Genomic DNA, 26791 nt, shown 5'->3' with positions numbered 1-26791 from the left:
AAGTATCTTATTTCACACACACACCCCAGTGTTGACACATACATTTTTTTTATTTGATTTGTTCGTCCTGCTGTTATCTTTCAAATGAGCATAGATGTAGAACAAACCCAAGCTAATTGCATATGAATAAACTCGACAAAGGGAATAACTCTGGCTCAGATCTGAAATACAAATATTTCATGAAAATACTCCGCAGCTTTTTGTTCTCGTAAGGTGGATAGATCCAGTTCGTATATATTATCTGTGTTTTGGTCAAGTGGAGCCGTTGGAAAACCCAGTGTTATCTGCTCTGCTCTCTGTAGAAGGCATGGAAACAGCCTGAAAGATTTAGGGGCCTTTTATATATGCCCTCAACCAGAAGGATGCTGTAGCCAATGTTATTTGATATAGTCACCTTTCATTTGGCAAGTATGTAGTTTTTAATTGCTCTAAAATAGAATGAAATGGCCTCTCTAATTTATGAGAAAGTATTGCTGAATTAGAGGAGAATGGATGATGTTTCATCTAACTGCTAACTGTGTGTTTAACAGAAGCATGTATAGACTCCCCTGCAGTCTGTAACTTATTCTGAGAAAAGAATTGCTTTTGTTCTTTATTTTTAATTTTAAAAAAAGCCCCAAAACTGAGTTCCCCTTCATTCTCTTTCAAAGAGAGAAGGCAATGATTTCCCCAAACCTAATTTATTTGATTTGGCTATTATATTTGACCACCACCTTGCTAAATCTCAGTAAAGCTCAGTATCGATCCAGTTTGCAAGACTGTCACGTGTTTGTGTCACGCATCGTTTCTAACTGAACCTGTAAAACTGGCAGAAAATGAAACTTACTTACTCAAAGGCTGCCTTAGTACTGAGGAAGATTGTCTCATTGTTGCCCTAGTCACCCTTGACATACAAATTTTGACTTTGCTGCTTTAACCCATAATCTGCTTTGAGTGTGAATCACCACTTAACTGAAATGCAAGTTCTTGCCATGGGTTGCCAGGATAAACTGAAGTCAGCGCGACAGAAGGATGCTTCCCCTATATATAGTTACTATAGGAAGGACATTTAAAGCATGTTCTGAAATAGACTTTTGCTGACGGAAAGTACATGTAATTTTGATGCCTTGCTTGATCAGTCAGTTCGCTTATTATGGCCACCTTTGGCTTAAATGGCTCACGAGAATGTTTTCCTATTTATCAGCTGTCCAAAAGTTTTCTCCTGTTTATATTGTTTTCCCTCTTCTCAGTTTTACCTCATTTCTCTTAACCGTAGTTAGTCCCTGCTAAGATTTTCCTTCCCCTACTACGTCATTTTTAACCCCTTCTGAAAATTTTAGCTATTGCATCTACATGGAGTGCCTGCAAGTTATTCTGGTTTCTTTTATGTTTCCCTGATTTTTAATATAATAATAAATGATCATAGAAGCATGTAAGGAACATTTATCAGCCTCCTTTTTTCTCTTCTTCCTGAGATAACCTGTAAAGCTTTCTGATTCCCTTTAATCCCTTTTTATTAACATTTTTTTCTTTCTTTTCACCCCCTCTTAAACTCTTCACAGCCATTTGTTTCTCTTCAATGAGCCCTCTCTTCATTCTGTGTAGGCAGATGGTTGGTGCCTGTAGTAGTGCTTCCTGCAGTTGGAACATGGAGTAAGCTCCGAGTTTCCTGCTTAGCCAAAAGTCACTTCTTGCCCCACGCGGCCAGCACGAGCAGCGGGTGCCCAGTGCCCTCTGCAGAAGGAGGGTCTTAGGAAGTTTTAAGTCAGGGCAGGGAAGACCGAGGCAAAGATTGAACGGGTACCTCTCAGGGACGCTAAAGCAAAGCACTCTCTCTGTGCGATGAGAGTAGTACCCCCGTACCTAAGCGCAGGGAGTATGTACGATGTTAGGGTTATTCATATGCTACTATTAGGTATTATCATCTTTTTCACCATGGGAATTTATAATGAAAAGGTACCACTTCCCAGAGTGATGGCTTAATCTGCCAATTACTCCTGCTAGTTTTGTTTGTTCATCTGAGCACAATCTCTTCCTGTCTCACTCTTTTCACCTAACAACATCTGATAAAAGAAACGTTAGGCAGAGGAAAAATAACGCGTGCGCGCGTGGGCAACAACATAATTAACTTGCATTTTACCTTTCCTTTATATTAGTCATACAGTTTTTTCACTTTCTTAAACGCACATTTCAGAAAGCATGTTTTACGTCATGCGTTAGTTTTGGATGAAGTTTTTGTGTACTGATATACAGAATCCTTCAAAAGGGCAAAGCTTTTCCAGTCCCGGAGCTGTAATGTCACCATCCAGATGCCCTATTAGGGAGCAAATAGGCAGAAAAAAGAGGCTGCTATGATTCGGAAAATCATTTGTTATGATTTATTTGCTTGCCTCTCTTGCATACCCAAAATTACGTGAAATATGCTGATTAAAAAAAATATTAAAAGGAATTGGATTAAACAAGTGGATGAAAAAAATGAACGTGGCAAAAGGTTGGGAAGTGAACAGGGTGGTGTGGTGGAAAATAATGTGCTTTTACCTTCTGTGTCAGCTCTACAAGTCCTGTGTCAGTGTACTATCCTTTCAGACATCTAGGCCGCGGCTCTGGAGCTGAGGAATTTTCCCCTTCAGGTTCTTTCTTTCGCACTGTATTTGTGCTAGTTCTCCCAAATCTGTTTTCCAGAAATTTCATACTAGTATATAGCTGGTTTTGTGAACCAGCCCCTCCATAGTTAGTGTGATAGTTGGCGCTAATCTTCCCACGCTGTCCTCACGCTATGTTTGCCTGAATTTGCTGTCCACAGTCTCTTAGGTGGCTTCAGACTCATCCAGAAGTCACAGAACCCTTCAGGAATCTCCCGTGTCTTCTGGGGGTCTGTTTCAGCGATATGGCACAAATCATCTTTTTTGCTGTGTACCGTGATGACCGCTCCTGTTTGCCGGCTTGTGTCTTGTTCGTTACTAAATACGTTAGATCATCTTTATGATAGAAACAGCTGTTTCTACAGTGAAAAGTAATAATGTCCCACTGTTTTTATCCTAACTGTTGTTATCTTTGTGTCCCCTTTCCAATGATACCTATCTTTGCCTGTTTTTCCACTCTTTGGAGCACTAATTTCAGTGATAAATGACTGATAGACCTTGCGGCAGATTCAGTGGCAGACCTTGCTCTGACCCACCAGGCACATTCAGTAAACTTAAACTGAGACAAGGTGTTGCAGCTTTAAGGCCTGAACACACACAGCTATCCCTTTGCATCTCGAGTGCTTCCTAGAGACAAATGCCACACTCCGTTTTTAACTGACCTGTGTGAGATGCCGCGTTTTGCAGGTGTGGGAACAGAGGGCTATGACCGTGTGTGTGATACCAGTTGGTCATGGACGGTCAAAATCAAAGACTACTCCGGCTTTTTCAGCTTTTGTTCCACACCACCAGCTAGTTATCTTAATTGTGTAAGGTGTGCTTTATGAGAAGGCACTACTATTTCACCACTCTACTTACCTTTTAGTTAGTCTGAAAGGTACAGAGAATACGTATAGTATTCCTCTGAAAGGAATTGCTATACAGAGCACTGCATTAAAAGCAACAGAACCCATTACTGTGGTCAGAAGGGAGATGATTTGATTTGGGCCCTAACCTTTTGTGCGTATGTATCCTTCTAGCAGTTAACAGTGGTTTTGGCATCGCTGAGCACGTGGGGAGATAAGCTAAGGAGGGCATGACCTAGCACTAACATTTTGGGGATGGGCAGCGAAAGAAGGTGATCCTGTTGTTAAAGTATACAATCTTGAGCATTACGTCACTAATGAAAATAATCCAGTCCTAAAAATTGTATTCATGACAGCTTGCACAATGAAAAACGTGAATGCTAATTTAATTCAGTAAGTGCACTCATTAGCCTCGGATAATTGTGGGGGTAGTATTTCTGTTGCTCGTAGCATTAGCATCTAAACGTGAAACTCTTCTTCCAGCACTCAGTGTCATTAACTACCTCTAACACACCCATATAACAGAGACTTGGACCGATTCTCTGAAGCATAATTCAGAACCACTTTGATGACACTGCTTCGTACAGTTTAAGGGAAATTGCGATGCAAGCCGCAGAGCATTATTGCAACAATAGAGCATTTAGTATCTCTTAAGCTCTTTTTTCATCTGTGCTTTAAAATGTGTAAAGTATGTATTTTATGAAGGAAGCTCCCACTTTTCTAAATGAATCCCCAGGGAGTCAAAGCTGTAAAATGTTTTCATTTTCTTTTTTTCCCCCTTGTTAAAACCACAGAAACACCAACCTCTAAGGAATGAGATAATGGTTGTACTACCCAGACTTTTACACTAAACAAAACCTAGAGGTATATGAATGGCAGTAGAATAGGAGACTGCATGTGTGAGAACGACTGGCATCCGTGGTGCATGGTGTGCTTCTGACTGGCGCTTGTGGCTCCTTTCCATCATCCATTTTTTTTCCTGACTTGCACGGTGTGTCGAGTGTTGTGTTTTTACAGCATGTGAAACTACTTGTAGCTGTGTGGACAATGAATGGATGCAATGTTTGTTGCACAGAACGGTCAAGGGGGCAGTGGAAAAATACCTGTATTTGTTACTCATGTTGTAAGGGCTTTTCTCTATTGCAGGTCCTTCAGTAGCATTTCTGCAACTCCCCATGTGATGGTTCTATTTTAGTGGCTAGAAGTAGGCCTGATACCGTTCTGTCTCATCTACTCTTATTTTCACTACCAGCAACCCAACATTCCCATCCCACATCAGGCATGATCCTAAGTCATAAACCAGTAAAAAAAATAAATGGAAGTAGTTCTACTCCTTTCCCAAGAATGTCCCCAGTCTTTGTAACAAATCTGTCAAAAACTACCTGTGGGTTATATATGGAACTGTAAAAAGTTCAGCTGAAAAGAAATTTCCATGAAATGTTTTTCTCCCTTTTAAAGAATAAGAAATAAGTAAGAATTTACCTTGTGCTAGAAGAGGGCTCTGTGTATATGGCTTTCTGCATCTCTAGATTTTCCACTGGGACATCGTATTGCTGTGCAAAAAGAACACAGAAAAACAAAAATCCACCACTAAACCTCTTATACAGTGACTGTAGCTATTGTCATCTCGCCAAAATCCAAAACTAGTCTTCAAACAATAATGACATATTGGGTTTTGATATGAATAGGTGCTACCTCCACTGATCTATTAGAAATTCTATCCCCGTGCTCCAGAATGAAATTTGAATTATTTGAATTTTTTTAAACCCAAACCCATTTTTTTGTTAGAAGTTACAGTTTATCAAATGACTAGAAAATTATATAGATAACCTAAAAGAACCCCAACAACCCCTCCAATCAGAATTGGCTTGATATTCTTCAGCCCTAAATAATTTTCCTCAGTAAGATGTATTTGCTTGTAAAGTATTTGAAGAGTGCCAACGATGCAATATAGGTGCTTGCAGGTACAGAGTAGTGATATTTGCTCTTGACTTTGTCTCTAATAGGTACATACACACAGCCTCACATTTATTAGTGACTGCTGGTATTTTTACCATTAGCAGCACTGTAAAATAAGACTTTCTGTGAAGAACTCTTAGGTAGCAGTTGTCAGCTTAATTAATAAACGATCTCAGCATGATTTGGTGCTTCACATGGGAGAAAGGCTTTTTCTAATTGTACATCTTGCGAAAGAGCTATATTTACACACGTGGTTTGTTACGTATGTGGAGCATAACCAAAGGAATTTTGGTGTGTTTTGTATCTAATTTTTTCCCCCCCGATTTTTCAGCTTCCTAGTTAGTTTCATGGTGGATGCTCGCGGGGGTGCCATGAGAGGTTGCAGACATAACGGACTACGAATCATTATTCCTCCGCGGAAATGCACTGCTCCAACGCGAGTGACTTGCCGGTTGGTGAAGCGCCACAGACTGGCCACCATGCCTCCCATGGTGGAAGGCGAAGGTCTGGCCAGCCGCCTGATTGAAGTTGGACCTTCTGGTGCTCAGTTTCTTGGGTAAGGGGTGCCTTACGGCCTAAAGGAAAACGTTGAGTCTATTTTCATCTGTTTGCAAGTTGCACTGAAATGGTTCCTTTTCCAAGACTTGAACAGAAAAAGATGTTTGTAACGTACGGTAACAGACTGGTCGCGGGAAATACAGATCAGTTAGGTAACAATTCACAAAGCTTTTACGCCTTTTCCTTTGAAAATGGGTATTTTAACCACTAGCGCTAAGGTTAATGTGCTTCCTTGGATATAATTATTGCTCAGTGTTGTGATATTAGAGGGGGGGAAAAAACCCCTTGCAGCCACAAAAGGCAGTTGGTACTCTATGTTAAATAATCTACATATAAGACTTGAATAGCACAGCACTGATTTAAAGCCCAAATGTAAAGCCTGCTACGTACACAACACAAGTTACAGCCGCTTATTTGAGAGACTTGTGTTGTGTTATCAGTAATTTGGACTATCAGGGAAGCACAGTGCTTTTGATTTTTCTGGGGTTGAAATTGCTAAATTAAGCAATAGGACAACCCTGGAAGTTTTTGGCCGTTTCTTTTGTCCTATGCTGCAAAACCCGTAGAAAGATCAGATTTGTGTCTGCTGCTGAGCTTGTTTTAGCAATTTTCAGCTGAAAGCAGCAGTTATCCACACCTTTTTTTTTTTTAATTTGTTTTACCAACTGTTCTCCCTATCGACTGTGGCATCCAAAAGTGGATGATTGAAGGAACCCCTTCCATTACAATAAAAAGCTTCATTCAGGAATTGTAAAAAAAAAAGGTGACTCTGTAAACAGCAATAGCTTAAATCCGTTTCCAGACAAACCAGTTGCTTTAAAATCCTGTTGTAACAGGCAGTCATCAGAGCCTCTATCTTTGTTAGTGCTTTTTCTGAAAGATTGAGTTTAGCGAGAGGAGATAGTTGATCGGTAGTTTTTAACTGCCCACTGCTTTGATATGGAGTGTGAAAGGAGAACATACCCAAGACATGTTTTGGCTACCTCACTGTCGCTCTAATCTGGTAAAAAAAGCAAGAGCAGTTCTGAAACAGTGCGGATGCGATACCAAGAGCAAGCCACCCCTTCCTTTTGACAGGCGGGATACCCCTCAATATCCCAAGTAACAGCAAACAAGCTGGCTAATCAGATGCTTTGTACCGCTTATTCTTTTCACGTCTCGGTCACTTTTAAAGAGAAGCAGAAAGACATCTAAAGAGCAGAAGAAATCTTGTGCTGTCACATTCCGTCTTCCCATTATCTTTGTCACACACAAATTGACCTTAAGTATGTCTCCCATTTTCTTTTTAATGGTTTCTCTATCTAATGAGAACGCCTCACCTGAAAGACCAGGATACAGCACAGTTTTATTCATTCTCAGCTCTTTGTGCCCTTCCTGCAAATGTTTTTCGAGGTATCGTACTGGCAGCGAAATCAGAAATGCGGAGATGCATTCTAAGGTCCAAATCCCGTTCCCATTGAGTTCACCGCCAAAACTCCCGTTGTCTTCCCATAAGCAAGGAAAGATCCTAAATTAACAAAACAAAACTAATTTTGCTGATTCTGATCACGAAATTGTCAGCGCTAGGACGGAACCTTATTCAGTGTACAGCCTAACTCCACTCTGTGGACCAGACAGTGGCACTGGCGTTCTGGCACAAAAAATACATAAAGTTTATTTATGTTCTTTCTTTCACTGCTGCTTTGGATGTACTCAGTAAACTTCATCTGCCTACGGCTCCTCCCCCACTTAATGAGGGAGAAAGCTTGGTCAGCCGAATCCTTCAGCTGGGGCCTCCTGGGACCAAATTCCTTGGGTAGGAGAGACTTGAAACAAATTGATGGATGCTGACCTCCCCATTCTTCTCCTCCTTCTGCAATATGATTTTTTTATGTCATTATGCCCATGATATTGTGCCTTTCTATCATTTGAAATTCTGTATACCTAACCCTTAGTGGACCATTTTTCAACCCTTGTGGTATGTGGTTTTGTTTTGGTGGTATGTTTGTATCTTTTCCTTAAAGTACTGTGGCCTTCATTTTTGTTTTGGCATGAAATCTTCCTAGTTATGTGCTTGATGTCTGTAGCAAAGCAACCTGGAGTGGGACAAAAAAAAAGGAATCTACTGTAAATTTTGAGATGTGTTTTGTATCGAGGGCTGATTAATCAATAAGTTATATGTTGGGTACCACCAGTATTAATAGAACACAACATTTGCTACGTACACGGTAACTTGTGTGAGTCCTCTAATGAGAGAAGTGTATATTCAAATGTATTTGTATTTTCTCTCTTATTTCTAAGAGTATGTATGTATATGTATATATAATAATAGATATATGTACACATTGTTGTATATGTGTGTGTATATATATGGACACATACACTGATACGTATATTGACATCTGCTTGTAAGGCAACAAGGCAAATTCTTATCTCCTATACTGAAATAGAGACCTAGATGATCTCCTCAGGCTTCCTTTATCTCTCCTAGTGTGCAAATCAGAAACAAATTCATTGGAATATATAGAATGACAATGAAGTAAAATTGGCACAGGACACAGTTGCCCACTGATCGCAATGAAATTATTCTGATTTGCACTGGTATAAGTGAGATCAGAATTTGTCCCACTGTTCATATACGTTACAGTAGATTCTCTTTGAAATGAAGTTGCACAGGTTAACCCAGACAGTAGTGACGACAAAAATGAGCACGAGTTTTTTAAGAATTTGCAAAACAATTACCAAATTTCTAGCGAAGCACAATTATCGCACCAAATATCATTCACACTGTGGAAAGAGGTGAATGCACTTTTTAATCTGTCCTTCGGCATTTACTGGGTCCCTGTAAAAATCTAATAGGTGTTAGTGACCTACTAGTTTAGGATTATGCCAAAGCATTCCAGCGAAATAGGTAGAATCCAGGTCACTTTGTAGCAGACTGAATAGAGTTGCCGTTAATCCTGTTTCTTCCTCTCTTCCGTGTGCATTTAATGCGCTGTGTTGCCGTGCCAGGCCTGTGATTGTGGAGATTCCCCATTTCGCTGCTCTGCGTGGGAAAGAGAGGGAGCTGGTGATCCTGCGCAGTGAGAACGGGGACAGCTGGAAGGAGCATTTCTGTGAATACACTGAGGATGAACTGAATGAAATCTTGAACGGAATGGATGAAGGTATCCTGTGTGACTTGGGTTTTCTTCTGCTCCTGTTTACTTCTGTAACTGGGGGTAGTAGCTTTCTACCATTTATTCTGTTTAGCACCTCGTGTTTTGTCTGCCCTAGAATTTCTGACACTGCGTCCTCCAGGTACTTCATTTCAGTCACACTGGAGCACAATCCTGTTCTCGGTACCGGCGCCAGCAGAAGCACTGTGTACTTGTGGTTACTTCCCTTGCACGGCCTGCTGAAGTAGTGGGACAAAACAAAATCTACCATCACGAAGTTGAGAATAGATGCTAGACTTATGTTTTCTACCGCTCCTTTTCGTAGCGTTACACGAAAAGCTTCCATAGCAAACATCTTTCCAAAACAAGGCAATTATCATACTCATCCCTTCCAAGCAGCTACATGTGTGGGAGGAAATGTCAGTCATGGGTGCTTTTGCTTTCTCAGAGAATAGAATGGCCTTGGGCTGTCTAGGATCTGTGGAATTCGTTATTAATTTTGATGGCACTTTTTTTTTTTAAAGCAAAAGTAATCAAGCCAACTCACATACTTAAGGCTGAGCTCATACTTTGATACTTCTTTTGATTTGGAGTTTAGTTTCCTTGATGCTGCTCCAGTGTAAATGTGTGAAGTAGAAAGGGGCTTGGACCGATCCCTTTGCGTGTTTGCCTGCGTATTTGGGGGATGTGGTCGATGTGTTTGCTGTCTTAAGCTCCCTTCAGTTAGTTGTTCAGTCTGTCTGTCTATTCCTTGCTTGATTTCTCTGTTTTAGCTGAACTTAAAATATTGGGATATGTAAATTCTTGTCTCCTGACCATCTTTTGGCCTCAGTACTCGACACGCCAGAGGAGCTTGAGAAGAAACGTATCTGCCGCATCATCACCCGAGATTTCCCTCAGTACTTCGCAGTGGTATCCCGGATCAAACAGGACAGCAACCTGATCGGGCCTGAGGGAGGTGTGCTGAGCAGCACTGTTGTACCGCAAGTACAGGCAGTCTTCCCAGAAGGGGCTCTAACCAAACGAATTCGCGTTGGCCTCCAGGTACAATGAAACAATGACAAGGCTTCTCTCTTCTTTTTTTCTTTCTTTCTTTTTATTTTAGTGTAAAAGGACCTTCTTTGAATGGAGCACCAGCATATTCAGCTTATCGTGTTGTATGTTGCTGTCTAGAATGCTTTTTGCAAAAACAATTTTTAAAAAAATCCATGCAGAAGTCAAAGCAAGTGGTAAAGCTTTGGGTATTCCGGTTAATGCGGATTCCTGTCTGTTAACTCTTGTATATAATCTTGGGAAAAACACCTAATTTTGGTGATGATGATGATGATATTAGTGTAGGTCATAGAGCAATTTCTTAAATACTTCTTATGAAAGGCATCAGAGAACTACAAAGTGCTGTTAATAACTAGGTCAAACGTACAGATTCTCAGTATGAACTAAACCAGCCTAACAGTTCGCTACTGAAAGAGGGGGAAGCCTTTCCCCTACCTCCATCCCCTCCTCCTGCTGCAGACATCCACAGCTTCCCTTGGCCAGGAGACCGTGCTTGCCGAACTCCCCTGTGAATAGCTGAACAGCTCACTAAAATAGCTCTGAGCTGGTTCTAAGGGGGGAAAAAAAGGGGTGACAAGGGAATCATTTGCTACTGGATAAGTAAATTAAATTAATGTTGCAGAGGGTCTGATAAGCACCAAGAAAGGGGATAGGAAGAGGAGGAAGGCGTGGGAATGTTGAAAGAGGGAGGTCTTCCCTTCTCATTGGCAGCCAGTTCTTCTGTCTGCAGATTTCTGTGGGAAATTGTGCCATTTAGTGTAAAAGCGTAGGGGTTTCATGGCAATATACTTGACCCAGCTCTTTACGTACTCATTAAACTGTTTTCAAGTAACTATTCTGTTACTGTCTTTTGCTTTGGAAAGGCTCAACCTATGCATACTGAACTTATAAAGAAGATTTTAGGCAACAAGGCTACCTTCAGTCCTATAGTCACACTGGAGCCCAGGAGAAGGAAGTTCCATAAACCCATCACGATGACGATTCCCGTCCCCAAGGCCTCCAGTGACGGGATCATGAATGGTTATGGAGGCGACACACCCACTTTAAGGTTACTATGCAGCATAACAGGTAGGATGCAAACACTAGAGCTTTTTATGTGCGTCTTGAAGTTGTCAGTCGTCATGGGCTGAATATGTTAAACGGATTATACACGCGGAAAGCTTGGTGAAAACCCGACTGGGATGAGAGGCTGTGAAAATAAACTACTTTGCAAACAATTACTTTGTAGCGGAAATAACATTTGGTGTTTGGACTAACAAGAGATGTGTAATATAATCATAGACTTTGGGTTGGGTTTTTTTTGCATTTTCCTTACAGTTTTCTCCTTGAGAACCAGCATACCCCTGCCTAGCCGAGTAAGTGTAGTACAGACACACTGTCGCAGTACACTTCAGAGGAAGGCATTGCAGTTAAACACTTCATACTTGCTATAACTCCAAAGTGATTAGCGTCTCGTTCAGCCTCAGTTAAGAGGCAGAAATGAACTGCATGCATTTATTCTATTTAGAAGTTAGCATCTTTCTTAATTTTCAAGCTGATTTCAAATACCAACCTAATGTAAGATGCATTACACACTGAGATGTGCCAGTGAGTCACTCTGCAGAACAGGTGCTTTTACAATTTCGTGATACAAGGGTGTTAGGTAGCTGCTGAAATACCAGAAGCATCTGGTCAACAAAAAATTATTTGCATTTCCAAGAGAGTGCAAGGATGTTTGTTTAAATAGAGAAGAATAGTCTCCTCTGTAAAGAGGAGGAATTTGAGTAAGTTTCTTGGAGCGATGGTAAATCTGCAAGGATCCTCTAGAAAACTTCAAAAAGAGAAGTTGGTTCCAAGAATGCTTCACCACAAGGAGGAAGGAGGTATGTCCTGAAAACTAACATTCCTTTACAGATACAACTTGGTTTAAGGTTTGCATAAAGACGGTCAAATGGATATCTAACAAGTCAGCCGTATTTGAGAGGGGGCTCAGACATGCATTCTGACTTAGCCCTGGTTATGCGTAGTTTTTCCTGTAGTTCTTCATATGTGTTTTCTAAATATTCGTAACTGCTGTTAGAAATAAACGCTTCTAGTTCTGCTTTCTGTCAGCTCAGTGTGGTTTTAAGGTAACTGGAAACCAACCGGCCGTTCTTCACCAAAAGGCGAGGCAGGGACCTATATTGAAGAAGGTGGAAAGACAGCTGCGGGGTGGCAGAACGTGCCCACGCTTTCAGCTGCATGGGCCAAATAGGAAGCTGGCGACACCCCTGACAAAGAGGGCTGAAACACTTAATAGACTGATAGGAGTCCAGAAGGGTGACTGTTGTACAGCACGATACGGAGGTGCACATTTCAACTGCAAGACTTCCAGGGAGCTTGTCAGACACAGATTGTTTCACAGGTTTTCACAGCAATGTGCAAAAGAAATTTCTTAGTTAGGCTCTTCGAATTATTTGAAAAAGGAGCAGATTATAGAAACCGTATATTGTAGTTATCGCGATTAGTAACATTATTATTGTTTCCCACGTGTAACAGTATAGGTTTAACTGCACTGTATCTGGGCCAATTTTGCCCCGCATATGTGAACAAAAGTAGTTGCTAATAAATTACATCTCTCTCCCCAAAATTCTAGCCTCTTTTAACATTTCTGGAGCGGTGCTACAGGACTCGTCATTTGAAAACCATTTGGGCACTTTGTTTTCTCAGGGGAAATCCGTACAGTCCTACTGGCATTAGTGGAATAACATGGGCCTAAGGAGAAAGTATGTCTGGGATTATTACCGGTTTCATAGCAATTAAAAACTCAGAAGAATGTAAACTATTTCTTAGAAGCAAGAAAGTTGCAGACTTGCTTGGGTTTCATTTTATTTTAAAACCTCTCTCATTTCAGGAGGAACCACCCCTGCCCAATGGGAAGACATCACCGGAACAACACCACTGACATTTGTTAATGAATGCGTTTCCTTCACAACAAATGTGTCCGCCAGGTACCTGTACAACAAAACATGAGTTTTACAGTGTTGCTTTCAAGTGCATGTCTTCTTTTCGACAAGTATTTCCTCTAAACTGTTTCAGTTTGCACAGTAGAAGGAACAGAGGTATTTTGTCTATGCTGTGAACCTATTGGTGAGATGTTTTGGAAGGCCTGAGCCTCCTAGCCCAGACAGATGATGTACAAGAGCCGTAGGCGCTACAGTCCTTACGAGCTGCGGAAAGAAATTAATGTTCTTTTCATTTTTGTCCGGCCATTAGTCCTTTGCAGTCAGCACCTGCTGTGATCCCAGAAATGAATCAATGACATACTCGTTCTTCTGAAATAGTAATCTGAGGGACGGTTCAATTTTCAGGTAGTTAGAAAAAACCTGGTTTCATTTTGAATACCCCTTCTCTGCCAGATGCAGAAATATGCAAATTTCCATGGAAACAGAAATCCCTTATTTGGGTAGCTCATTATACACCTTATAAAAGATGTTACTTCCAGAACAGCCAACAAATGAGAAATTAAGCAGAAAGGCCCGTAGGTGTACCAAACTGTGATCTAGAATAATCTCTTCCAACCATCTGTTCTTGTGATGAGATTCAGATTCTGTCTTTCTGAAAACAGAATTTCATATTAAAAAAAAAAGTTATGTATTTTAGTTCGTATACTGTTCATGATTTATATCATAGAAATGCTCAAAAATCTCCTTTTCTGTAACAGGAGATGCAGTCCATGACCTGGAAATTATTAAATTTAGGGCGTGTAGTCTAGCAAACAGTTACAAAAATCTTGGATAACTTGCCCATAAAAATCAATTTATTTCCTTCAGCGCAAACATTCAGTGTCCAGAGCAGTTATCACTATTAGATTAGGTTTGCTATTTAATGAAATAATTTATTCAATGTTAAAATGAGTTCAGCTCTTGCAGTCCAATCTAAAGTGTAACTTTAACATTAGGTGAAATAAAGTATTATTTTTCTGTACTTTCTCAGTTCAGAAATGGCTTTATTCCCATTAAGTTGGGTGCTTTGCTTTACGTACGTTTATTTTCAGTCCAGCTAAACATTTTTCTTTAACAGCAGTGACCACAAGAGGGAGTTCTTACAGTGTGTTTCAGCTGTCAGCTGCTACCTGCACTGTTCTGTTTAAAGGGATGAACTAAAGATCAATTTAAGAACCAGATGTGGACACTAGATGCAAAGTTTGAGAGGTCAGGGTCCCTAGAATTGTGAAGCCCCCAGCAGAGCTACACGTGAAATAGAGCCAGAATGAGGGTGACAGTTTACGAAACTACAATCCATATTAGTAACGGATGTTCCCTAATCCCAACGATGACACTGAAATGTATTACTATTGCTGATGTGCTGTCATACAGGCAGGGTCCCATGCAGAGATTTGAATGGGTTCTACCTCTTCTTTTTAATCTAAATGAATGTTCAACAAACTACTTTAACCCAAACATGATTTTAAATGCTCTTAAAGTTAGAAAATGGGATTTTTCATGTATTTACAGAGAATTAATTACCACCTTGGCTGAAGGACAAGCTAACTTGCATTTCTTCACTTGTGCCCTGGTCTAAAAGTGCATCTACCCTGTGCCCTGCTGAGAATCAGCTGATTCCTGACTGTTCGCTATTCTCAGTACCTTGGTTATGTCTAATTAAATCATTAATAATGGAGAACAATTTTCCCGTTCATTAAGAGTAATTCTGATGAGCTTGGGAGAGAGATATATTTGTCTAAAATACATGTGAAATAAACTGCAGGTTTTGAGGCATAGCTGTTTGCCATTTCCTGAGCTGCAGCTTTTTTAAAAATTTAGTATTTTGGGGGGCTTTTTAGCCCCTGGTGTATGACAGACAGCAAATCATTTGAGCATATGGTGACTTCTCAGAGAATATAGCCTCTCCCGTTTGAGTCCAGCATAGCATAATTCTCCCACGCACAAAAAGGAAAGTATCGGTATGCAGAGCCTTTATGTACCAAACGTGCTTTCTCTCTTTCAAATGTCATCAGCCTGTTTTTTAACCAGGGTGTTTGTTAAATGTTCTAAAGAGAAGCACAGCATGAAATTTGCTATTTTTCAACTGCAGATGAGTAAGACCAGAGAAATCACACTTGAAAGGTATGCTCTGTGGGTTATAATACCTTGTAATCTACAGTAAGTAATAAGGCCCCTGTAGATTATATCAGCTTTTGAGGTGTCTTTGACCTCTCATGACTTCTGTCTCCATCCTACGGGTGTCAAACTCCAGCATGCTTTCCACCCACACAGTGAATTTTATTTAAGAGAAATACCATCAGCTCCACAGAGAAACTAAATGAAGTGCTATCTGAGAAAGCAAGCAAGACGGTGTTACTCCTTGTAAAATGCTTGGTGGGTTTCTGCTGTTACAGAAGTAAAATTATTTTAAGTGAAAGTTGCTATCTTTGCAAAATAACAATTCAGTTGTCTTGACAAAGGTATAAGGAAATTCTGTAAATTTTGATAACTGGGCAATGTTGTCCTGGCCTGAACGGCCCAAAGAAAGGGTAAAGAACCTGTAGTTTTCAGTGAAGAGGAGTGTCGTTTTTGACACAAGAGGACCTGTTCTGGAAGCTGAAGTTCTAGAGTTGAGTTGCAACATCCGTGGTGTGTCTTAAGTAACCCTGTATGTTTGATAAGTTTTGAAGTTGTTCGTCCCAATTCACCTGCACTAGCAATACTTCGTAAGAGGCAGACGTCCATTTGTAATAATTATGTTTGTGAAATCAGACACCTTGTGACCTTACCCTGTAATGTTAAAGTATTTCTCTGTCATGGTGGCGCCTGAATGAGATAGCAGTGGCACCTCCTGGCTTCACACCGTGCAGAGAGAAGTAATTTACTCTGGTAGTGTTTGCCTGTTGCTTTGAACATGTTTATGTTTGACTTGCATGTGTGTCACAGACTGGGAATCACTGGCGTAGAAGATTCGGTGTATATATTAGAAAGACAGTGTTGTAAAACGGCACATTAGAAACCACGATGAAAAGTGAGTCAGTGGTGATCACAGGCTCTGTGAGGCACGGGTACTAGGAATCAGATGTGGAAACATCTGCTTTGAGGGCCTTCGAAATATTATGGCTCAGATATAGAAATATATATATCGCTGGTCTTCAATATGCGTACCAAAAACTTACCACAAAATGAAAACTAGAAATCTGTGACTAAATTCACATGAGAATAATTTCTGATTTTGGGTGCAGTGTTACACAGTGGACAAAATCATTTACATTCACCTAAAGACCCTCAGTTTTTGATATTGTGCGTAAGGAATGTACTGCTAACCTTTGAGCTAGATGGTAGAAGAAAAACAAGCGTCTGGGGCAAGGCAGCTTTATATTCCACCTGTTAAGAGATGGAGGTTCAAGAACAGGTTGAAGGAATAGCAACACATGCCAAAAGCCGTTTCAGTCTCCTGTTCCTCATCAATAAAATTCAGGGAACTTTCACAGCATCCCTGTCACATCAGAAGTTTGTACTGCAGTTCGCTAACGCCCGAGTGTGGTATACCAGGGTGTCCAGCACTTAACAAACAGGGAATTTTACAACGCCCGGGAAGATTTCAGGGGGCTAAAGAGAAAAGAATGAAATGCCCATTCTGTACTTTAAAAATTTAGTGATAACCTGGAAGAGGAATGACAGGCTCGGCATATGACTAGATACAGGCAATTTTAGTAAGATTTTTATGGGACATTACTCTCTTCTGCACCGTCAGACGTGTAGCTGCAACCAGCTGTCTGAAAGGAACCTGTATTCCTCTAGATGAAAGGCACATATTGCAGAGTCACAGTTAAGGGGAAATCTGAACTGTGCACTTCCAGTACACCCTTCTCTATATTTTGCGTAGAAATCAAATGATGACATGATAAAAACAAATTCAGAGACCTTTTGGGCGGCTCTATAAGACCAATCACCCTTTCAAATGTCATCAGAAGCTGTTGAAAGTGATGGAAAACAGAGACCACTGAGCTTATTCTAGAAGAGACTTATTTCTCATAAAAAGCAGGAAACATTTGATCGCATATCCTCACTATAAGGAATCAATTCAGATGACAACAATGTTTAGGTGATAGCCAACTTCTGAATAGAAGGAAAAACATTTATTGGATACTGGGATGAATTTCCAGAATTTCTTTATTTTGGTAAGCCATCAATAATTGTTTAAATATTATAAACATATTTATAGACATACCTATTTCATAAGCACAAAAATATGAAAAACTTCATGTATTTAAATCTCCAGAGAAGGTGTATGAGACTGCCGCAGGACAAGTGAACTTCTTAAAGCCTATAAAAGCCAGTCATGTACCTGGAGGCAAATAAGCTTCCAGCTGAGTGAGATCTTATCAGAAGGGCAAACAAAGGCCTGGAATTTGTGCAGCTGGAGGCTCCCTGAGGGGGTTGCCTCTGGTATTTAGGAGAGTAAGTTCTGGTCCAAATGCTTCCCCTGTTGATTTTGCTACACGCTTCTAAATGCATATGGGGTACCATGAGCATTCTTAAATTCCTTAAATTCCTAAATGATAACTTTTTTTTTCCCCCCTTTATTCTGACTTGTCATATACAATCAGGGTGGGTACCAGCTGATGCTGCCAAGATAGGAAAACATCATTTTCTCGCCTAAATATTTCCGTGCTGATTACACAACTCTTCATTTTATTTTACAGATTCTGGTTGATAGACTGTCGACAGACACAAGAATCTGTTACTTTTGCTTCCCAAGTGTACAGAGAGATTATCTGTGTCCCCTACATGGCCAAATTTGTGGTGTTTGCCAAATCACATGATCCCATTGAAGCACGGTTAAGATGTTTCTGCATGACAGATGACAAGGTGGATAAAACTCTGGAACAACAAGAAAACTTTGCAGAAGTTGCCAGAAGCAGGGATGTAGAGGTACTGTATAAAACAGTTTTCCCCATTTTCTCATGTCTGTTTTTAGGCTAATATTTTCTGCCTTTTATCTGCCACAAGTACTGAAAAACAGTCGTGCCAACAAATACTGTCGTGATGCTGTACCATGCGCCGTGATAAGATGGAAACTTTGACTTTTGTCAGGTGTAAAGGAAAAGTAGCTGCCAGATATGAGCGATGAAATCCTATTCCCAATGGGCAATTGCCGATCTCTTAGCTCACAGGGCTGGTGGGAAGGTTAGCTATGTTCAGCTGGCTGCATTTGGGTCTTCCTGGGTCAGCCTACCAAGGTGGAAGGTAATCGTGTCCTTCACCCACAAGGAAATCCAACCAGCTGGTTATCAGAAGTTAGCAAGGAATTCCCTGTCTTGACTTTGGTAATATCATTTTTATTTTGCTTTCTCCATAGCATTATCGGCATTTAAATGGGACATCCAATGTGTACTCAGGGCAGTCCTCAGCAATTAAGAAAATATGTGCAGGAACCTTAAGCTGGATTCAAGGAGATACGGAAGTGGGCTGGTTGAGCCTGAGCTCTCTGTTACAGGACCAAGGCTTAGCAAACCTATAGGACAAAACCAAATGGAAGGACTTTGGTTTCCCAAGATGCTTTTTGATGGCGGACCTGTTAAACAGTTGTACTTAGAAGCTAGACTGGTTTTATGCTAGGAAATCAGGTAATAAAATTAAGTTGGAGGTTACCATTTAGTCTAGCAGTTTCAGGTTCTTTGTCCTCCGTTTCTCTGGTGTCAGCGTCAGCATGTCTTTAATTCCGATTCAGAAGTAGAGCAGCTACTGCAAAGTATTAGGAAATCTCTCTGAGATGGCTGGTTATGCAAGCAGGAGGTATTGCCCGTGGATTTTATTAAACAATGCACTAGTTTGTAAGACTTTTGCATAGCTTGGCTGGGGTTTCATGTGCCTAACAAGACTAAAGACTTAAGTTACTCAACAGTGAGCTGGGAGGTAGCGGATAGGTGTTGTACACGGCCTCTTTGCTCAGCCTAAGACTAAGTTCTGTGGGTGCAGGCTAGCCCTAAGTTCAATCTAAGTACCTCATAGCCATTTCTGTGGTGGTCCACAGTGATTACTTAGTTTTAATTAGCTCTGTAGCAAACTGCAAGGAGACACCTTGAATTTTTTAGTTACTACCTTCCTCTTAGAGGAGTGTCTGAGTAAAGGTGAGTTTTGAGGTGGTTGTTCTTTGCTGAACTGTTACATTCCTGAGCCTGATACTAAGCGGGTGTTGCGAGAAAAGGGGAGATAGCCAATACCAAAAAGGACAGGTAAATCTCAACTTCCAGTAACTCCATAAATGAATGTCACTAGAGACCAAGAAGTTAAATTAGCAGGTTTGATAAATATTCTGCTTTACAAAAGAAATGTTAAATCTGTTGCTGAACAGGCAAAAACTTTCCTAGGTGGAATCCAGCAAACTGCCTGGGAAATGCAGTTTTTCTGGCTCTGTCAGCTTCCTCAGGAGGAATGACAAATTGAAAGTGCTTTAACTACATGCACAGCATATTATTCTGCTTAGTATGGTCTCTTTTCCGTGAGAACCCCACCTTTAAAAAAATCTGTCCTCACTTTTCCTGAAGCTCTGACAGGCATTTCTTGTACAGAGTAGCTAGATAAAGTAAGGGCTTATAAAACTGAATGACAAGGCTGAATTTCTGGAAAGTAAGGATGAGATATTAATGTATCGGAAGCTTGAAGGGAACATCTCCAAAACTAGGTAGCTGACATTTAAACGTGTGGATGGGCCATAACAATAGCAATCCAAAGATGAAGGCAGTGTCATTATATAGTCATTTCAGAGAGGCGTTTACTTGAGGCCTGACTTTCAAAAGCTCTAGGCCTTTACAAATCCAGCTGAAATAAATAGAATCTACTGATATACACTGTCTTTGCCTGCTGCAACAGACTGTTGCAAGTAGGTTAAACACATAGGCAATCTAATTTATAAGGTTTATGCATTGGTAAAAAGGTCCTCTGCAACTTCATGATATTCCCAGACTGGCTGCTTATACTACCGGTCAAAACAAGGACTTCTGATTTGATTGCTGAAGAAAATACTTCGTTGACAGTTATGATGAGGCCAAGTTAGCAAAATATGCTAAAATTGCAGCCAATAAAAAATCCACATTAAGATCGTGAATTTCCCCAGATTCATGACGCTGAGTATTCCTTTTGTCATTTATAATGTCACGCTATTGTTATTGAATTAACAGTGTGTTCCATTTGGAATTTAATAATCTGAAATGCTTCTCAGATTTTAGGTAACAGTACATAACAAATCTTGTAAATACTGATGAGTCCTGGCAATTTAAGAAATTGATCCGAACTACTGTAGAATTATGCTTAAGAAGAAATCCTAACCACCTCACTGTGACTAACTGCTGCTTTGCTTCTTTTTCATTTCCGATAGGTATTAGAAGGAAAACCCATCTATGTCGACTGCTTTGGCAATTTGGTGCCACTAACAAAGAGTGGGCAACATCATATATTCAGTTTTTTTGCCTTCAAAGAAAATAGACTTCCTCTGTTTGTTAAGGTAATGTTATAATACGAGCTCCAGATTGTTTTGGTTGTTTTTTTTTTTTGGTCTACTTCTGAGTTTACATTAAACTTAGCAGACTGAAGAACGGTTCCAAATTATCTTACGATAATGGATTAAATGTTGACTTGGGTAGTCAAAAACCAGAAGTGGCTACCCAAAATTTAGTAAGTTTTTTCTCTAAATATAATTATCTGTGCCTGAGTTCTGCTTATATGTGTCCACAGCATTCTTTCAGACACCAAAATGGTACTTCTAGGAATCCTCTACCTAATAATCTAAAGAGCTGATCAAGCAAAACAAGCTGATCTTGTTTGGTTTTATGTATCATGGTTCAATATATCACAGGAAAAAATGTGGAAACTGCAAAAAAGTGTCAGAAAATATTGTAGAATTGGCAGAAATCTCTCAAAATACCATCGTTGTACCCTACACTTGTAAATATGCATCATATGGCTGTAAATACAGATATAACTGTTCTTCAACCAACCATCCCCCCTTCAGTAGCAATGCAAAGCTTCCTCAGGGGTACAGTAAGAAAAGCATGGCTCCTTTCTGGATATTTCAAATTACAGTTTTACCATATTTTTGAGAACAAAGGAAAAGGAAGGAAGTAATTTTTACAAATTCCCAACTGTAACCGAATTTCATCCCTATTTTAAAAGCTTTTATGTGAGTAGGAAACTTTGTAAAACAAAAGCCAAAACAAAAAAACCTCCGTTCATCCAAAATTAACTAACGCTGTAGCCCTAGCTATAGAGCCAGTGACATAAACACCGTGGTTCACGGGGCTCATCTGTATCGTTCATGAGATCTGCAGGGAGCAGCGAGTCGTGTGAAAAGGTGCTCTCACTGCGGTCTGTGCTAGCAGCAGAGAGGGCTGCTGTCAGCGGGCCGCCCTCACCTCCTCTTCCGCAGAGATTCAGAGGGCACTGCAGGCCTCTTCCCACAAACTCTTCCTCCTACTGGGACATCCCGACTATAACGGGGTACACTATTACCCCTACATAAAAAACGCTTTATGAATGGAGATTTCCAAAAAGCGGAGAAAATCAACCCGCTCTCTCATTGTGTTAAATTTGCTGTATGCTGCTAGACAACTTTTAAACTCTCTCCCTCCTTTCCAGCAATATTTCATAAACTTGTTTTAATTTAGAACTTTATCTGTGCCACCACCTACCGTTGGCTATGCATGTTTTTCTCCAGGATGGATTTTCCAAAATATGTTCAAGAACATTTGTGTCTTTGCATCTGGTATTTTCAGTCTGATAAAGTTAATACACGTGTATCTGATCGTATCATTTTATCAGTTCAGAAAACTGATGCGGTAATGCTTTCGGTTGTGTTTCTTCCGTGATATTGTACGTAATCCTCCCGACATCATGTACAAAAGCTAAAACTACATCACCAGTATCTTCAGTTTGAAGTGCTTACACTTGTTTCTACTAACAACTGTGAAAAAGATTTCCCTAAGACTCTCTGCAAAATCTTAGAGTATCACGTGATGTAGTATCTTTTGCAGATGGTCACACCTATAACTATATTCCAGCAAATTTCTACATTCTAAGACAGGGATTTATCAATACATTTGAGAAAACATTTTGCAAGAGAAGAAATTTTAAGTGCAGTCTTTCACTGTTTTCAGCCAAAAGAAGTAGTCAAATGAACAAACAGTATTTAATATTAAAATTTGGAGCAGAGAGTTATCACTAACATCGGCATAAATAGGTATTCTTGCCATATGGGGAAAATCACTTAGTTCATTCTGCCACCTAATACAAAATGAGTATCTGTTATGACTGTGAAGTTTGGGGACCATTTCAGTGAAAAATGGGTGTTGTAAGTTATGACAGAAGCCAAAACATCGTGGAATGTCTCTGTTCTTTTAGGACTGTGATTACAGTGTTAGAATTGCCTTATGTGAATAAGTTTCTAGCGTGTAAGCTTGTACACGCTTGTGCCTTCTCTTGCTTTGACGCACAAATGCATCCGTGTGTACATTTACAATCAGGAAAAAAAGGAGGAAAACACGTTATTTTTGTCTACATGGGCTTTTACTCCCACATCTAGCCTCTTTCTGCTAAACAGTTTTTAGTGGCATGAGTAGATCACACGGCAAAATAACAGATTAAATGTCTGTACGTTTGCTCTACCAGGTGCGAGATACCACTCAAGAACCTTGTGGACGATTATCATTCATGAAGGAGCCAAAATCTACAAGAGGCCTCGTTCATCAAGCCATATGTAATTTAAACATCACTTTACCCATTTACACAAAGGTACTGTGAAATTACACTGATCTACAGTCATCAGCATTATAATATAGACAAGAAATGAGTAGGAGGGCAAAATACTGTTAAAGCTTTGTAGTCAGGTATTTTAAAGAAGAACAAATACCACCCAAGGGCTTTCAGTTTCTTGGGTTTGGTATTCTTAATACCAGTGTTCAAAGATGTTATTGAATATTTTCTTAGGACTCAGAAGAGGTGACAGAAGGGAGGTGAAAATCCAATTTGCACTACACAGCTCCCATGCTTTCATTTGGTGTTGCACAAGATCTACGCCAATCTTATTTCATGCAGAAGTTTTACCCAGATTCTCTGTAGGGGTGAGACAGATCTGGGACTCAATGAGTACCTCCAGGTTCATTTTCTGTTTTACCAAAGACTTCCCACACTGTCTGACCGTGTCTTGTGACACCTCTCTGGAGACGAAGTTACCGTTCATACCTGTTTCACAAAGTGTAAGGATAACGTCTGTAGATCATACGGTGTTCTTAAGGTATGAATTGTAGAATCACAGAATGGTTCGGGTTGGAAGGGATCTTAAAGATCACCTAGTTCCAACCCCCTGCCATGGGCAGGGACACCTTTGACTAAGGCAGGTTGCTCAAAGCCCCATCCAACCTGGCCTTGAACACTGCCAGGGAGGGGCCATCCACAGCTTCTCTGGGCAACCTGTGCCAGTGCCTCACCGCCCTCCTAGTGAAGGATTTCTTGTTTATATCTAATCTAAACCTACCCTTTTTCAGTTTAAATCCATTACCCATTGTCCTATCACTGCATGCCCTTGCAAATAATCCCTCTCCAGCTTTCTTGTAGGCCCCCTTCAGGTACTGGAAGGCTGCTCCTTCCAGAAGGTGTCCCTGGAGCCTTTTCTTCTCCAGGCTGAATAATCCCACCTCTCTCAGCCTGTCCTCATAGGAGAGGTGCTCCAGCCTCCTCCTCATCTTCATGGCCCTTCTCTGGACTCGCTCCAACAGGTCCCTGTCCTCTTTATGTCGGGGGCCCCAGAGCTGAATGCAGTACTCCAGGTGGGATCTCACAGGAGTGGAGTAGAGAGGCAGAATCACCTCCCTCAACCTGCTGGTTCACACTTCTTTTGATGCAGCTCAGGACACAGTTTGCTTTCTGGGCTGCAAGCACATATTGCCGGGTCATCAACCAACACCCCCAAGACCACCTCCTCAGGGCTGCTCTCAATCTATTCTCCACGCAGTCTGCACTTGTGCTTGGGATTGCCCTGACCCATGTGCAGAACCTTGCACTTGGCCTTTTGAACTTCATGAGGTTCACACGGGCCAAACTCTCAAGCCTGTCGAGGTCCCTCTGGATGGCATCCCTTCCCTCCAGTGTGCCGACCACACCGCACAGCCTGGTGTCATCAGCTAACTTGCTGAGGGTGTGCTCAATCCCACTGTCCATGTCGCCAACAAAGATGTTAAACTGTGCTGGTCCCAATACTGACCCCTGTAGAATGCCACTCAGCGTTGGTCTCCACTTGGACATCAAGCCGTTGACCACAACTCTTTACGTGCAACCATCTGGTCAATTCCTGATCCACCAAGTGGTCCATCTGTCAGACCATGTCTCTCCAATTTAGAGACAAGAATGTTGTGCGGGACAGTGTCAAATGCTTTGCACAAGCACAGGTAGATGACTTCAGGTGCTCTTCCCTTATCCCCCAATGCTGTAACCCTGTCATAGAAGGCCGCTAAATTTGTCAGGCACAATTTGCCCTTAGTGAAGCAATGTCGGCTGTCACCAGTCACCTCCTTGTTTTCCATGTGCCTTAGCATGGTTTCCAGGAGAATCTGCTCCAGGACCTTGCTGGGCACAGAGGTGAGCTTGACTGGCCTGTAGTTCCCCAGGTCTTCCTTTTTTTCGCTTTTTAAAAACGGGGTTTATCTTTCCCCTTTTCCAGTCAGTGAGAATGTCACCGGACCACCGCAGCTTCTCAAATATGATGGATAGTGGCTCAGCAACTTCATCCGCCAAATACAGAAGGACTGAAAATGATTTGTTGTATTTTTTACTTGCCGATTTGAAAGTTAATGGGCTCTACCATAGCATTTTTTGCTAACTGCCTTGTTGATCTGTGCTGATAATGATAAAAATGTAGCAGACTTGAGCTCTACAATGTGGAAAGTTTATAGCAGTGCCAAAAACAGTTTCTTAGACTAGATTTTAATATTACACTGGCAACTTTTCTTCCTACATCTGATCCAATCTTTCAAGAATCTGTAAGTACGTCACATCACGTAAATGTTCTTTCTTCAGAATTTTGTTGTTATTAATGTACCTGGGGAAGAAAACGTCCAATATCAAGGGCAGAAAAAGGAGAGGAAAACTCTGGTATGGAATTCTCATAAATCATGGGAGTGCCCTGTATTTCTGTTTAAATGAGACCAGATACTAAGAAGCACTTGTTTCCTTAGAAAGAGTCAGTTTATTGCTATTCTGTGATAACTTGGATTTTTTGCTGCCCTTGTCAGATTAGGAGCTGCATGCCTTTTAGGAATGTATTAGGCTGTTTGCCCAAAGTCTTGCCTGTTGGTGTTCATTTTTTCTCAGCATTTTTAGCGTATAATATAATCTTCATGGTAGCATTTTTGTATAATTTAAAAATAACACATCTCAATGTATTTTGACTTTAAATGGGTAACTTTCTTAACTACTTTATTTATTCGTGCTAATTTGTGGGTGCAAAAGCATGTATATATTGTAAGTTTTGGTACAAAGAAGGATCACTAGAAGTCTAACACCCAGAAGCAAGTTTTCTGTCTGCAATTTGCTTGATTCTGTAGCCTTTTGTGTTTTAAACTGACAGTTTAGTTTTGCCGCTTTTTGACATAAGAAATCAATTGCAGAAAAGTACTGAGTTTTCTTCTTTTCTGTTAAACGTTGTCAAAAGTTATTTTTTTCCTACTCTCTTCTTCTAAAAAAAAAAAATTGCATTTTGCCTGCTCTGTTTTCCCCTTCTCTTTTTGCATGGCATTTTGGAACTGAAAGGAATCAGAATCAGATCAAGAACAAGAAGAAGAGGTAATGTTGCTATAACAGCATGATATTGCTTATGCATACTGCTAAAATGTAACTAACAGATATGACTTGGAAGATTAGATCTGTAGTGAAACAGGCACATCGATCATTAGCTCAGTGCTACAGAAACAATGAAGAGGAGCGCACTTAAAAGGATCTTGCACCGGCTCGCTTCTGGAATTTGCTGAGTTTAACTTTCCCTACGTTAGAATTGAAGTTTTACTGATGCAATGATTTTGGAGGTGGATAATAGTTCATTTTGCTTTCAAAACAGTTCCTTAATAATTTAAAAATTATTTTGCTATACAAGTGTATTTCTTTAAGCTTTCTCTCTGCTGCACAAAAAAGGGGAAATGGGAGTGTTTTTTTCTGATTCTGAGAACCATTCTGCATGCTAAAAATAACGTAGGGTTGCTGCTAGATTTATCTAAAGTATTCAGAACCAGTGGGTCATTGGCATGGTATATTTTTTTTAAATACCCCTAAGGATGGTCTGAATATGCTTCCTCTAGTTAGTGGTGGGCGGTTGGGAGGGAACGAAGGCAGAGGAACAGACCTAAATACAATAACTACCTCCATCAGTGAGTTTCCTGCTGTTGGGGGGAGTCTGCGACCAGATTCCAATTGAATGCACTACCTGTATACCCAAAAGGGCTGCAATTCACTAGTCTTGTCCATTTATAACATCCAATAGACTGGATCTTACAGATTTCTGAGTTGGATTACTGCAGTCCGGTACAGAATCAGTGTTGGCCAAAGTTACAAGGAAGTTTACCCCAAGTAAAAGGTGTGGAGTTTTCACCCTTAGCATAAACTGAATTGCATCTTCATGGAGGAAC

At 40.6% G+C, this 26791-nt stretch overlaps 1 protein-coding gene across 32 annotated transcripts in view; it reads left to right on the top strand.

Annotated features, from left to right (window-relative positions):
* The window catches only part of ANK2 (ankyrin 2), a 375969-nt gene that overhangs the window by 318490 nt on the left and 30688 nt on the right, over positions 1 to 26791 (top strand). For 18 of the 32 annotated variants that reach the window (XM_064450621.1, XM_064450596.1, XM_064450601.1 and 15 more), the window contains 10 exons: positions 5757 to 5981; positions 7680 to 7778; positions 8975 to 9129; positions 9953 to 10164; positions 11037 to 11241; positions 13046 to 13142; positions 17828 to 18056; positions 20503 to 20628; positions 22788 to 22910; positions 25923 to 25955. In XM_064450621.1, the coding sequence (XP_064306691.1) occupies positions 5757 to 5981; positions 7680 to 7778; positions 8975 to 9129; positions 9953 to 10164; positions 11037 to 11241; positions 13046 to 13142; positions 17828 to 18056; positions 20503 to 20628; positions 22788 to 22910; positions 25923 to 25955 (1504 nt within the window). The remainder of the gene's footprint in view (positions 1 to 5756; positions 5982 to 7679; positions 7779 to 8974; positions 9130 to 9952; positions 10165 to 11036; positions 11242 to 13045; positions 13143 to 17827; positions 18057 to 20502; positions 20629 to 22787; positions 22911 to 25922; positions 25956 to 26791) is intronic. The other 14 variants (XM_064450620.1, XM_064450616.1, XM_064450610.1 and 11 more) reach the window with 3 other exon arrangements.

Source organism: Phalacrocorax carbo, chromosome 4, assembly GCF_963921805.1.
Source record: "Phalacrocorax carbo chromosome 4, bPhaCar2.1, whole genome shotgun sequence".
In the NCBI taxonomy this organism is placed as follows: Eukaryota; Metazoa; Chordata; class Aves; order Suliformes; family Phalacrocoracidae; genus Phalacrocorax; species Phalacrocorax carbo.
This window is presented reverse-complemented; position numbering and strand designations above follow the sequence as displayed.